Source organism: Pleurodeles waltl, chromosome 5 (genome assembly GCF_031143425.1).
Source record: "Pleurodeles waltl isolate 20211129_DDA chromosome 5, aPleWal1.hap1.20221129, whole genome shotgun sequence".
In the NCBI taxonomy this organism is placed as follows: Eukaryota; Metazoa; Chordata; class Amphibia; order Caudata; family Salamandridae; genus Pleurodeles; species Pleurodeles waltl.
The window spans coordinates 794,302,985-794,317,661 of NC_090444.1; the positions used below are offsets into that span (position 1 = coordinate 794,302,985).

The following is a 14,677-nucleotide window of genomic DNA, read 5'->3' on the forward strand; positions in this document are numbered from 1 at the left end:
AGCTCAGAAGTCTGAGGATGGCGCTAATAAATGTCTGCACGCCATAAACCAAGGCTGCGTAGACTAGAATTTGCCTCAAGCCTCTTTAATCCACTGCCAGACACTCCTTTCCTTTTTATCTCCGTCTTTCAAGTGCCTGCTTTTTCTGTCTTTATCTTCTTCCTTTTTTCCCATTTGTGTTTTTCCCTGTCTTGCTCTAGGGAAATGTCTCATAAGGAAAAATAAGTACCAGTACCCAAAAATTAGTGCTGTGGCCCCCACTGGCAATCACTGACTTAAATTAAGCACTGGTTCCCTCCCCCATGTGGGACCTCCCCACTTTGGAGAACATTGAATAAGACTCCCTAGGAACAGTAACCTGCTGTAGCTGGGGCATAACCCTCCAGCATTACAGTGCAGTGCCATGTAAAGGGGTAAGTAGAGTCGCCCTAGATTTTCCTATGGTGGTGATATTTGAAACACATTAGCTACTCAGATTATGAACTGCATATCAGACACACCTAAATTCATCAGGCCGTTAAATATTTGCATCTTATGAATGGCTCTCATAGAGAGTCTCTGTTGTTTATTTCAGTTTCTGAATGTCAGAACTCACTGCTATGAGATCACAAAAGTTGTTAATGGAACTGGTAAACCTCTCCTACCCAACTGTCCTGTCATAAATGCCTGACAGGGCTCTGTGAGAGCCTGTCAGCACACCCTGCTTGTCTGCTTTAAATAAAAGCTGAAGGCCGGGGACACATAACAGAGGACTTGATATGTATGTCTCCTCCATTACTCCTCCGTCCCTGCATAATAGTTTATAGCAGGGACAGATGATTTTGAGGGCCAAACATAACATAAAATTATAGAAGGGTCCAAAATTCCTCGAACAAGCTCCCTGTTTTGGCTTTGCAATGACATTCAAGGACATTTCTCTGCCAAAAGGCTGCAATAACTCCATCGGCATCGGAGCCCATCAGTTGCCACTTGTCAAGTAATTCTCTAAGCCCAGATTAATAAAATGATTCTTAAACTTGAACCAAGGGAATAAGTGGGCCTTACTCAGGCTCAACACTTCTTCCACAGCCAACCTATAGTGGAGAAGCTCATTAGTAGAGCATAACCCAACCCAGTATAAGAGGGGTCTAAGCGTCGCCAGATCCCCCACCCTCCTGAGCTCTAAGTCAAAGCATAATGGAACAATGGGAGCACTCTAGGGGAGGGGAAAAGGCGATTTTATAAAACAGTTCTCTTTGGTGATCAAGCCTCTGGCATCTAAAACAAATTCCCCACAGTACTGCCCCATAAAGGGCAATTGTAAAAGTTAAAAGTACATGTCCAACCTTTTAAATACAGTGCATCCCACCCTTTGAGCTGTCTAGGCCCTACCTTAGGGGTGACTTATATGTATTAAAAAGGAAAGTTTGGGCCTAGCAAAAGGGTTACTTTGCCAGGTCGACATGACAGTTCAAAAGTGCACATACAGAGGCCCTGGAGTGGCAGACCTGAGACATATTTAGAGGGCTACTTAAGTGTGCTGTATAATTAGTGCTGTAGGCCCACTAGTAGCATTTAATTTACAGTCCCTGAGCACATGTAGTGCACTCTCCTAGGGACTTATAAGTAAATTAAATATTCCAATTTGGGCTAAGCCAATGATACCAAATTTTGGGGGAAAGGGTACAAGCATTTTAGAACTGGTTAACACAGGTAACATGTGCAGAATCCTAAGGTCACCAATAACAAAGTCAGCAAGAACAGGAGGTCTGAAGATAAAAAGTTAAAGGAAACAACCCAAGGATGCCAGGTCTAACAAGTAAGAAGTGAATTAGGCGGATGTTTTTCACCTTGGGATTTTGAGTGACATCATAGACAACTCAAGCTTCACTCTTGTTGTCTCTTTGATGTCACTGAGAACCCCTCTGTGAAAAGCATCCTCGTAATGTACTGATACCCCTCTATAATTATATATGTTGTAAACTCCTTACAGGAAGTAACAAGATGATTTGTTCTGAAACTCAAATTATTTTACATTAGAGGTGTGTTACCTCAGTTTCAAAGCTGAGTGTGTACAAGAGCCCCTACCATGACATGCCTCCAATTGGCGGGGGTTAGTTATACATTTGTCTGAGCTTGGAAATGCTGTGGTTGATGCAGTTACTTACAGATTGTTGGGAAGTTGAAAATTAACCCCATGCTATAAAAGTGATGGCGTGTTGCATAAATTTACTTTTTGCTTTGCCTCTCTTGGTTTTTTGGGAAAGGCTGTTTGAAACTGAATATTCATCACCAGTGAGGGCTCAAAAGCAAACATTCCTTTTAAATCTCCTCTTTTTTTAGGTCAAAGCCTACCATACAGCACATCTGTATGGTTGCAAAGACGCATTGGGGACGTGCAGAAAGTTTCCATAGGAATGCACGCCCCCGTTGTTTACTTTTGGCTTTGTTTTTTGTACCTCACGTTTGCTTGCTTTATATTTGCTTACTTTATTTGTTTTGGGCTGTCCCGCTTATCTTTTCGCTCGCGTGGAGCACAGGCTGTTTACCACCTTCCTGACTGGCTCCTTATATTCTTCCATAAGTGCTCACTTTCTGGGAACTCTTTTTCTTTTCCTGAGGTACTGCACAACAGTACATGATTTTTCAGTTGTCTCACTTGTATGCTAGTTCAGGAAGCAGTAAACATGCTATATTTCTTGCAAAAGGTTTCCCACCTCCTATCTTTCTGCTTGACTGATCTACTTATCTTCCACTACCAGTTAATCAATCCTGCCAGTCTGTGAGCAAAAATGTTCTGGCTACAAGCTTTTTTTTTTTTTGGTCAGTGTTGTTTACTAATAGCATAACTTAAACAATCCTCTTCCTTCACACCCATGCCTTAGGTGCTGAAGTGAGGGGCATGGATGGTGCTGAAGCACCCCCAAAATAACCATGCTAGAGTTAAGAAGTTAATGAGCATCAAACAGTCTTTTGAATTTTGTTTTTATCGTGTCACATTTGCTGCGCATTTAGAGACAGAGTCAAATGGTAAGCTTTGTCTTTCAAGGGAGGTTGGTATTTACTTTTCTTTCTCTGACTGCAAAATGGACATTTTAATGTGAACATTTTGCTGTGTGCTGGGGATGTGAAAGGGAAAAGCTGTAGGATGTTGGTTTTTTTCTAGCTCAAAACAAGTTTTAAATGTCAGTATATGAAATGTACAAATATTTCAGACTATATCAAAATTAGGAGAGCACAAACAATTTTTTTTGTAATTCTGATGTGTGGTGGAAACACATATTTTAATACTATCAAAACAAATCAATACACTAGGTGATGCCGATTTCTACACATGATTGTTTGTGAAAATGTAGTCTGTAATAGCAATGCCCTGCTTCATCATACTCCACTCTACAGCATTCAACTCTGCTGCACTCTGCACCACTCCAAGACACTGTACTCAACTCTGCGACATTCCACTACACAACACTGTACTCCACTCTACGCCACTCAACATCATTCTCCGACACTCAACTTCACCCTACGCCACTCAACTCCACCCTACGTCACTCAACTCTAAGTCACTCCATGATACTCTGTGCCATTCCACAACACTCCATGCCAATCTGCAGTGCTCTACTCTACACCATTCCACTATGACACTCTACTCCTCAACACTATACTCCATTCTACGTCCATCCATTCCGACACACCACTCAGCAACACTCCACTGTACAACAGTTCATTCTAAGATACTCCACTCTAAGACACTCCACTCTGTACTCTGACACACTGTACTCCACTCTGTGCAGCTTAACTCTTCAACACTTTACTCCATTCTCCGCTATTCCACTCTACTCTATTCCACCCTAATCTTTGCCACTTCACTATGACACTCCACTCCACTACACTCTTGAACACCCTACTCCATTCTTCGCCACTTCAGTCTCCACCACTCTACTCTGCACCACTGAACTCCACTCCACACCACTCTACTCCACTCCTCCTATAAAAGTCTTAAGATTTTGTTTAACCGCAGTTGCTGAATATAGGAGAAGTTTCTGTTCTTCTCCCAATATGTCAGTTATCTTTAGGCGCTTTGGCTTTAAGGAAAAAAACTCTGCCTCAATTGGTCTGTTTATGCCTAATAATTATAGAGGGACAAAGACAATCCTTAAAACCATTTTAGGTTGCAGCTTACCAGACAACACAGCTGTCTGGTTTGCTAAAGACATCTTAGGGACATTCAGAAAGCTGACCTAAGAATGTATACTGCCCGTTGCTTGCCATTGGCTTTGTGGTTTGTAACCCACATTTTCTTGCTTTCCATTTGCTGGCTTTATTTGTTTTAAGTTGTCCAGCTTGAGTTTGTACCTTCCCTTGCCCAAACTTTATTTACAGTATCCTTCTGAGTGCTACCTTTCTGTAAATAGGCCTGTAAATGTTGTTCTTATCTCATCACATTTTCTCTGCATTCAGAGACCGAGGTCAAATTTCATGTGCTGTCTTACGCGGGTGCATGCTTACTTTTCTTTCTCTGACTTCAAAGTTAGAGGATTTATGTGACAACCCTGCTAGGTACAGGGAGTAGGAAAGAGTTTTTCCCCAGCACACTACAACATTTAAATGACCTGCGTAAGTATTTCAGAATGTATCAGAATTAGGAACACAAATGAAGCCCATTGTTTGTTATTTCTGAATTGTGTTTTAAACAAATACTTCAATATGATCAGCTCTTCGCCACTCCACTGTGCACCATTCCACACCACTCCACTTTACACCACTCCACACCACTGCACTCTGCACCACTCCACTCTACCCCACTACACTCCATGCACCTTTAGACTACACCTCTCTACTGTATGCCAATGCACTCTTTGCCACTCTACTCCACACCATTCCACTCTTTGCCTCTGTGCTCTACACCACTCCAGTCTAGGCCACACTGATCTACTCTGCACAACTCCACTGTACGCCACTGTACTCTACGCTACTCTACAACACTGCACTCTACACCACTGCACTCAGTGCCATTACGATCTATGCCAATGCACTTTACTCTGTAACACTCAACTCTGTGCCCCTGCACTTTACACCAATCCACTGTATGCTACTCTAATCTACTTTGCACCATTGCACTCTATGCCACTGCACTGTACAGCAATTTACACCATTACACTCTATGCCACTCTACACAACTGCAGTCTACCCTGCACTGCTCCACTCTGCCACTTCACTCTACTCTGAAACAATCTACTCTAAACCACTGCAGTCTATGCCAGTTCACTCCACTGCACTCTGGCACTCTACTCTGCAACACTGCGCTCTCTGCCACTGATCTCTATGCCACTCTACGTCACTCTACTCTGCACTACTCCACTCTATGCAACTCCACCCTACGCTACTCCATTCTATGCCACTGCACTCTATGGCAGTATACTCTACACCACTCTGTGCTACTCTACTCTGCACCACTCTACACCACTGCAGTCTATGATACTCAACCCTTCTCTGCACTCTACACCCCTGCACTCTATGCCACTCAACTCTACTGTGTGCCACTGCATCACTCACCTCTGCGCCACTCCACTCTGCACCACTCGACACCACTGCACCCTGTGCCACTCTACTCTGCGCCAATGCATTCTACGCCACTCCACTCTACATCACTGCACTCTGCCACTGCACTTTACACTACTGCACTCTACTATGGACCACTCCAATTAACGCCACTGCATTATATGATGCTGCATTGTACTCTTCTGAATTCAGTGCCAGTGCATTCAATGCCAATATACTCTGCAACAATGTTCGCCAGTGCATTCCACACCAGTCCATTCTACGTCACTCCAATGTATGCCACTATACTCAACTCAACACTATGCCACTCCAATACACAGCACACTCTTCCACTCCACTCTACAAAAGTCAACTCCACCCTTTGCCATTCCACCCTAGGACACTCCACACCCCTCTCCTGTATGCCCCTAACTTTTAGCCATGCTGGTGAGATACATGGCTAAACACATTAGCAAACCTATAGCTCTTGCATAGACGAGACCTATTGTCTTTGCCAGTGCTTGTTTTAACCGTGGTATACGCCTGTTTCTGATGTTGTACCATTGTATAAAAATGATGATACTAAGGTAAATGTAAGTCTGCTGGATTTGTGTCCGTTGTATGTAAGAAATTACATGTAATGAGTATTAAATGTGAATTTTGTTACTGCTCATCATATATGCAATGTTTGATTTTGATTTAAAAAATAATAATCATAAATATCTATTTACCTACTGCCGTTGATACTGTTTCTGACCATCAGAGAATTACATTCGTCCCATTCCCAAATCAGTTATGGTCACCACGTTTTAAGAAACAGAAAGACCTATGAAGTCGGAAGCCACGTTTAATATTATTGTATTATGTACTTCAGTATTTCACTAAAGATTTAGAGAAAACATTTCCCATTGATTTTTTTGTTGTTGAAATAACACATCATCTCCTAATGAGGGTCTCCTAATTTACAGACCGGGTACGAACAAAATGGTAATTTTGCTTCCAAAAGTAATCTTTCATTGTCCTCTACTTCTTAATGATTCGCATTACAACCATATGGGTCTTGTTAGAAAGTGTTCCAATTAATTAGCAGACAGAGAAGCCATAAAACCGTGGAGTTTGTTGTGTAAGCCAAGTGTTTTCGAGCCCTGCAATGAGTTCTGTTTTCAGGTGCACCAGCTGCAGCCCTCTAAGTTCACGTGCCTCATCACTGTTGCTCTGTTTTATTTCTTCTTCAGATACACAGAAGAGATTATACCACGGCACCCTTGCTTGAAGCTTATTAGCAACTGTGAGCAGACACTTTCCAGTCACACATCCAGGCGTTTGATAACAATGGAGAAAGTAAAAGAATTTGAGGTGAGCATTCTTAGGCAACCTTCGAAACAACGGTGCATTCGGATTGCAGGAGTTTTCGTGGTCTGAATAGCATCTCCGAAAAGGACATGCTTTAAATCTAGCGATATCTTTATTATTTTACACTATATTTCCTACCACATTCTATTTACAATCCTCCACTTATGACCCAAGATACACAAATAAGTGAAAGTAAACGGGCTGTTGTTTAGCTGTTCACAAATTAATGTTCTGCGTGGCCCTCAGGTCTGTTAAAAATTACATTTTTACTTAATAAAATACAGAAATATGTTTTCTCGAGTTGTACCCAGTAAAGCTTCTCTTTCAGCTCAAACAGGTCTGACTAAAGTGTTATTGTCAGACCCGTACAGGTTAAATGGCCACTCATAAAGAAATAAAAAAACATTAGTAAAGCCAATCAGTCTGAGTGTCTTGAGAGGTGAATTTTCTGGTTCATAATTGGCTGACTTTGTGTGTTTTGCCCCAGGTTTCTAGAAAGAAACTACCATAATGGAGCAAAATCATTTGTTACAGTAGAATGAAAACTGAGAGTACGTCCCCTTTGCTGAACAGACCATGTTAGTAGAGGTAAGCTGTACCCTCAAAAAAAAAAAAAAAGGTCTTATGAAAAGATACCAGGATATTGCCAAGTAGATACTTTGGACAAAAGGCCAGGATTTTCATTTCATCTTTAAGAAAACGCATGTGCGAGCATTTCTTTACTTTGAAGAAAAAAAACTTGTAAATCCAATAGGTTAACATGACTGCAAAGTAAAATGAGTGGTGTATGGTAGAGCACGAGTGGTGTAGAGTGTTGTGGAGGGGAATACAGTTGTGTGGAATGAAGTGGCTTAGTGTGGCATTGTGTGGAGTGGAATGGTGTGTCGTGTAGTGGCGTTGAGTAGAGTGACATTGTGTGGCATGGAATGGCGTAGAGTGGCATACAGTGGAGTTGAGTGGCATAGAATGGTGTAGAATGGAGTTGCATAGAGTGACGAAGAGTAGTACTGTTGTGGTTCTAACTAAAGCGTCCATAGAGGCGGCATATAAGGTGAAAGCATAATAAATAAGAAGCTATATGCCTGTGTTAAAAGTAGGAAAGCACACTGTATATCCAGTAATAATAACGAAATGCTTATTTAAAAAATTGTGCATTGCTGAAACACAAGGAAGAATGCATACTTGGTCCATTCTCCAGGGAAGAGCTAACACAAGAAAGGAAGGGAAGCCTACGGGAGCTGAGCAATCGAAAGATTGCAAATGCAATTGACAACGAAAACAACCAATGGTATGCAGTAGGCTGGTTGTAATCCTATTGTACAGTAACAGTACAGCTCCCAGCCCATGTGCTGTATATTCGAGACCTAAAAATGACAGACAGTTGCTGAATGGGGTGACCAAGGGCACACTTTCTCCATACTTCTGCCTATTTCACTTTTCTGAGGAATTGGGGGCATAAAGTCACTCAGAAAACTGTAGACAGACGTAAGAAAACAAGACTATTTATCAAACACTTTTCTGACCATCCTAATTTTCTTTATGGTACTTCTTTACAAAACTCATGATTTAATAATGTATCATACAGCTAAAAAGTGATCTGCGGAATACTTCTAACTGCAGGTTACTCACCTTCAGAATATCCCAGGCACCAGACTGGTCGAGAAAATTCCCCCAGCAAAAGCTCTTGTATGCTGATAAATGGTACTATGCGACATCATGTTGGCCTTGCACCCCCATGGAAGTGACGAAGCAGAGCCTTATAGGCATCACTCCTGTTCTTTGACATCAGTTTGTTTCCTTCCATGCCCTTCCATGCAGCTACAGAGCTCCACTCCCATCTTGTTTGGCCTTTCCATAAGTCCCAAAACTTGACTCTGTGCTAAGGAAGTTGTTTCTCCTGACAGCCATAGGACTCAAGCCCTTCCACGACTGCAGAAAGCAGATTTCTATGGTGATGACTCAAAGTAATCTGAAAACTCTGCCTTCATACTCGCAAAGGCAATCGGGTAGCAGGAAGCAAAGCTCTCTGTTGCTGAACATAAGAAGAGGACCTGCTTGAAGCAGTGGTCCTGTTTCTGCTCCAAGTTGTGGGGCAGCTTCCAGTCAAGGGGGCATTCTAGTCTGGAGTCCTTCTCCTGATCTAAATCTTCAAGTAATTAAAAGTTGAAAATGCATCATAAGTGCAAGAAAAGTAAGCAGGATTTGTCCCCTTATCGGCAGAAAAAATTAGGCGAACTTTTGTCAGGTTGGCACTCTGAGGACCACTGACCTTCTGACTGATCTTTGCCTTTGCCAACACCACCACAAGTTGAGGCCTTATGCTATGTTTACAATGTTCAAGATGCTGCTGCCTCCTTTCGAAGCTCTTTTGGCTTCCTAGAGCCACAGGGGCCTCCACTAGGACTTATGGCAGTGGGTGTTCCAAAGGTGCTGACTGCCCCCTTGTGGCCCTTTTCCAGACCCATACCAACACTGTTCCTGATCCCACTCCAGTTCCAAGGCCCATGCTCGTCTCCTCTGCACTGGGGCCACAGTCAGCTTCATTGGCGCTATGCTGGATCCGATTCTGAAGACGTTCCCTAACTCCAAACTGGCATTGGCCTGAGCTAAACCAATGCCATCCTATGAAATTACCAAGACACAGCCAGTAATGGTTGAACCAGACCCTCAGTCTGCTCCATGACACTAGAATTAGCAAAGGATGGAGACCCTTTTTGGCTACGACTCTGACATAGTCTGAGGCCTTAAAAATGTACCCTGTGACTCCAATAATGACAAGGAGTTGGACAATTTACTCCCCCCTCACTACACAGATGAAAGACTTCATAGGACATACAGAATGCTGGTGGGTGACACGGGCCCAGAAACTGAGCTGGAACTACCACTTTGTCCACCAATGGAAGGAAGCGCTTCTTGTGCAGAGCAGTTGATGTGTTGAGACTAAATTTACTCTATTAACAGCTTCCTCAGGGCCTTTGAATATACAGAATACCAGGGCACACCAGAGGTAGTCCTGTTTGATGACACCAAGTGGTCGTTCAATCAAAGTCGAATGCAGCGACGTAGGTGCAAGTGGAATTTATTTGACAATTTGCATAGGTAAGGCTAATGTCCAGGCAACAATCCAATGTACAACGAGTCGTCAGATAAACAGCAAACAGCCGACACGTGTTTCGTCTCCTAGACTTTGTCAAGGCTGTGAATTAGATAGATAATGTGCAAACATTGGTACAGTGGTACAGAGGAAATCGGCAATGTATGTATGTAACAGAGAAAACCAAGACCAAAAAAGTGTAAACACCAAAAGGTAGGGATGCTAAACCACCGTGTGGAAATAGTGTTGCAAGCATTAAAGTGATCAGAGTACGACGTAACAAGAGAATGAGTATAGTACCGTTGTGTGTTCTGAAACAATAAAAGATTTGTGAGCACTAAACGCAGAACAGTAAGAACAGATTAATTTGAAAAGTATTGTTGAGGTGCCCAGGTGGTTAAAGTACATGCAATAGATGTGAAATCGAAACTCAAAGAGTTGGAAAAAAAACGTAAGTCTTAAGCAGTAAGTGCATAAAATTATAACGACTACATCAGATGTAATACCCGATAAGGTTTAGAACAAACAGTGTTCGAATTATTAGAGTGAAGCTCAGCCATCCAGGGCAGAATTGTGGATCCGGCCTAGTCCGGCCAAGGGTAATCCAAAGGTAAGGAATGACAAAGGCCCTGATAAGCCTGTGAACGAGAGATAAACAGAGAGAAAGAGAACGATGGGGGTGGTCAAAGGTTCACAAAACCGGTACAGAAGTCTTAAAAGGGAAATGGTTAAAAAGGGCAACGTAAGTCCAAAAGTGTGTTAATGGGGGGATAAAGTAGAAAAGAGGCATGTTTGTGATCTGCGCAGACCATGTTTCCAAGTGAACAGAAAACATGGTAATTGTATGCTGTTCAAATATGAGTATAGTGCGAGGGAGTAGAGGTGGGAGACAGCAGTTAGTATCAAAAAACGGGCGCTGCCGTAAGACCAGAAAACATAGTACTCATATGCTGCTCAAAATATAACAACAGGGCGAGGGAGTGGACGTGGGAGAAGGGCAGAAATTAGCAAAAAGGCAAAACGCCAATCAGTATGGGCAAAATCATGTAAACCAAGGCAGTGTTCTTACCTGACTAACTCAATGAAACCGTGCCGGTTCGCGTCGGTGTTGAGAATGATGGGAGAGCAGTGTGAAGGCTGCTCCTTTAACCCAGTGAAGTCATGAAAATAGAAAGCGGACTAGGTGATGTGGATAAGATTTTAAGGAGGCAGGGAGAAGCGCCATTTTGTAATGGGCTGTTAATTATGGTGTGTAAGTGCAGAAGAACACTGAAATAAGAGTGAGAAAAGCCAAAGTCTGTGAAATCGGCCGTGACTAATAATAGTAACACTCATGTGCGAAGCTGGATTGAAGTCATCCACCGATTGAAGTAAAATACATCGCAACAATTTACAAAAAGAAGTATATAAATAAACAACTCAGATACAATTACAAAAAGGTAATTTTACAAGAGGCAGGAGGGCATAATAGTGACTTGTTTTAAATAAATAGAGTAACAAGATCAAATATTACATATGCATATATACCCCTTAAATGAAAACTTTGTAATTACGAAAATCAACTTACAGTAGATAATAAGCATGTGAGCCAGCACGTAATCATCTCCACACGATATTGTATAGTAAAAGCAATAGAGACATCAGAATGCATACATTGGATTTGGCAATATAAATGTATATTATGTATGAACAACCCAGGCAGACCCAGACGACCCCAAGAACTACCGGCCGATCTCCCTCTCCCCTTCCCAGCAAAGGTCATCGAAAAAATTGTGAACAGCCAACTATCCCGGTTCCTGGAAGAAAGCAAGGTACTTGACACCTCCCAATCCGGATTCCGCAGAAACCACAGCACTGAGACTGCACTCATTGCTGCCATAGGACCATGCTTGACGAAGGAGACTGTTATTTCAGTGTTCTTCTGCACTTACTCACCATAATTAACAGCCCATTACAAAATGGCTCTCCTCCCTGCCGCCTTAAAATCTCATCCACATCACGTAGTCCGCTTTCTATTTTCATGACTTCACGGGGTTAAAGGAGCACCCTTTACACTACTCTCCCATCATTCTCAACACCGGCGCGAACCGGCACAGTTTCATTGAGTTAGTCCGGTAATAATACTGCCTTGGTTTACGTTATTTTGCCCATACTGATTTGGTGTTTTGTCTTTTTGCTAATTTCTGCCCCACTCCCACGTCCACTCCCTCGCCCTGTTGTTATATTTTGAGCAGCATACGAGTACTATGTTTCTGGTCTTACGGCAGCGCCCATTTTTTTATACTAACTGCTGTCTCCCACCTCTACTCCCTCGCACTATACTCATTTTTGAGCAGCATACAATTACCATGTTTTCCATTCACTTGGAAACATGGTCTGTACGACAGCGCCCGTTTTTTTACTACAAACTGCTGTCATGGTTTTCCTAACTTCATTTCTTAGCTTTCCATCCACACCTCCCCACAGCTGAGTGAGCGCTCTTTACCCACAGTCACCACCTGTTTGCGTACCTACCCTACCGGCACTCCATTCTTACGTAGTTGCTGCGCGCTGGGCCCCCGTCAGCACGTTAGCATTTACTACAAGATTTTTCACAGACTCAAACGTTTTACTTCCCCTTTTCCAATTTGCTGCGCAGATCACAAACATGCCTCTTTTCTACTTTATCCCCCCATTAACACACTTTTTGACTTGCGTTGCCCTTTTTAACCATTTCCCTTTTAAGACTTCTGTACCGGTTTTGCGAACATTTGACGACCCCCATTGTTCTCTTTCTTTCTGTTTATCTCTCGTTCACAGGCTTATCAGGGCCTTTGTCATTCCTTACCTTTGGATTACCCTTGGCCGGACTAGGCCAATCCTCAATTCTGCCCTGGATGGTTGAACTTCACTCTAATAATTGGAACACTGTTTGTTCTAAACCTTATCAGGTATTATATCTGATGTAGTCGTTATAATTTTATGCACTTACTGCTTAAGACTTAAGTTTTTTTTCCAACTCTTTGAGTTTCGATTTCACATCTATTGCATATACTTTAACCACCTGGGCACCTCAACAATACTTTTCAAATTAATCTGTTCTTACTGTTCTGCATTTAGTGCTCACAAATCTTTTATTGTTTCAGAACACACGAAGGTACTATACTCAGTCTCTTGTCACGTCATACTCTGATCACTTTAATGCTTGCAACACTATTTCCACATGGTGGTTTAGCATCCCTACCTTTTGGTGTTTACACTTTTTTGGTCTTGGATTTTCACTGTCACATACATACATTGCCGATTTCCTCTGTACCACTGTACCAGTGTTTTGCACATTATCTAATTCACAGCCTAGACAAAGTCTAGGAGACAAAACACGTGTCGGCTGTTTGCTGTTTATCTGACGACTCGTTGTACATTGGATTGTTGCCTGGACATTGGCCTTACCTATGCACATTGTCAAATAAACTCCACCTACGTCTCTGCATTCGACTTTGATTGAACGGCCACTTGGATTCATCAAACAGGACTACCTCTGGTGTGCCCTGGTATTCTGTATATTCATTCGTCAGTACTGACTACCCTTAGTCAGTTACTCTTGACACCTGTGGTGGACAGGTGGACCTACAGGGTTGGCACCCACCCTATTTCTGACACTTGCTGTCACTAAGGACCTTCCTCAATAACATTGTTCTCACACATAGTTGGCTGTGCGAGCGCCTTTGGCATTCTCCACCCTTGTTGTTTTGTGTTGTACAGGACCTTTGCAGCCTCTAACAAGGCACTCACAGATGCCTTCTGACCAGCACAAAACCATGCTTAGCTCCTTCCGTCAGTCCACCTGAGGTCCAACCACTCAGGCAGGCTTCTGACAACAGTGCTTTCCTAACAAGACAGCATATACCTGAAAATCTTACAGTACAGGCGTCAGTGAGCAAAGTGAACCCCAGTGCTTTCATTATAATCTTGCATGGAGGGAATCCAAAAATATAGACGCTTTTAGAAGAAAATGTCTGCTTCAGCAAGCCTGGCCCTATACTCCATGAATATGTTGTGCCTTCTGGACAGATACACTGAAGGCCAGTGATTTCCTAGCAGCTGTCCCAGGGACCTCAGGGCATCACTTGCCCAAACAATTCAGGATAGACAGGATGCAACAGAATACGTAATGCAAGCTGACATTGACACCATCAACTGCATAGGCTGCACTATCATCATCAGCATAGTGCTTAGATGGCACTTTTGGTTGTATACAATTGGATTTTCTAGGAATGTCTAGGCATTGTTTATAGATTTGCCCTTTAATTGCCCTGGGTTGTTCATGTAAAAGGCTGTTTCAGTGTTGGAGTGATTTAAGGATAGTCATACCATGGCAAGATCACTCAGATTATTGTTACTAACCTGCCAATTCCACCAATACTATAAATTGATTAGGAGCTAATGAAGAGGCTTAGCTTACCAGCAAGGGTGCCTTCTCAGCTAGTGCAGAAACCAACCCAGACTTTTTGCAGCATAGGTCACTACAGCAGCTGCAACTGTTGGGAAACAGCTTTTTCTTTGCGGCTGAAGCAACGCATAGTGTAGCCACGCAAGCGTTACCATGCTTTCCTGAACCACCCATGTGCCTGAACCACGCAAATGTGTGGTTAAGGCACCATGCAAATGTGTGGTTCAGGCACACAGCAGGAACAGCTGGGAGAGGAACGTGGCAGCCCAGTAAGTGGTGTT

General features: G+C 42.7%; 1 protein-coding gene across 2 annotated transcripts in view; it reads left to right on the forward strand.

Annotated features, from left to right (window-relative positions):
- Window positions 1–14,677, forward strand: part of TRMT11 (tRNA methyltransferase 11 homolog) — a 255,548-nt gene that overhangs the window by 194,400 nt on the left and 46,471 nt on the right. For both annotated transcript variants that reach the window (XM_069234817.1, XM_069234818.1), the window contains one exon: window positions 6,756–6,876. In XM_069234817.1, coding sequence (XP_069090918.1) covers window positions 6,756–6,876 — 121 coding nt within the window. Of the gene's footprint in view, window positions 1–6,755; window positions 6,877–14,677 lie in introns of those variants that run through there.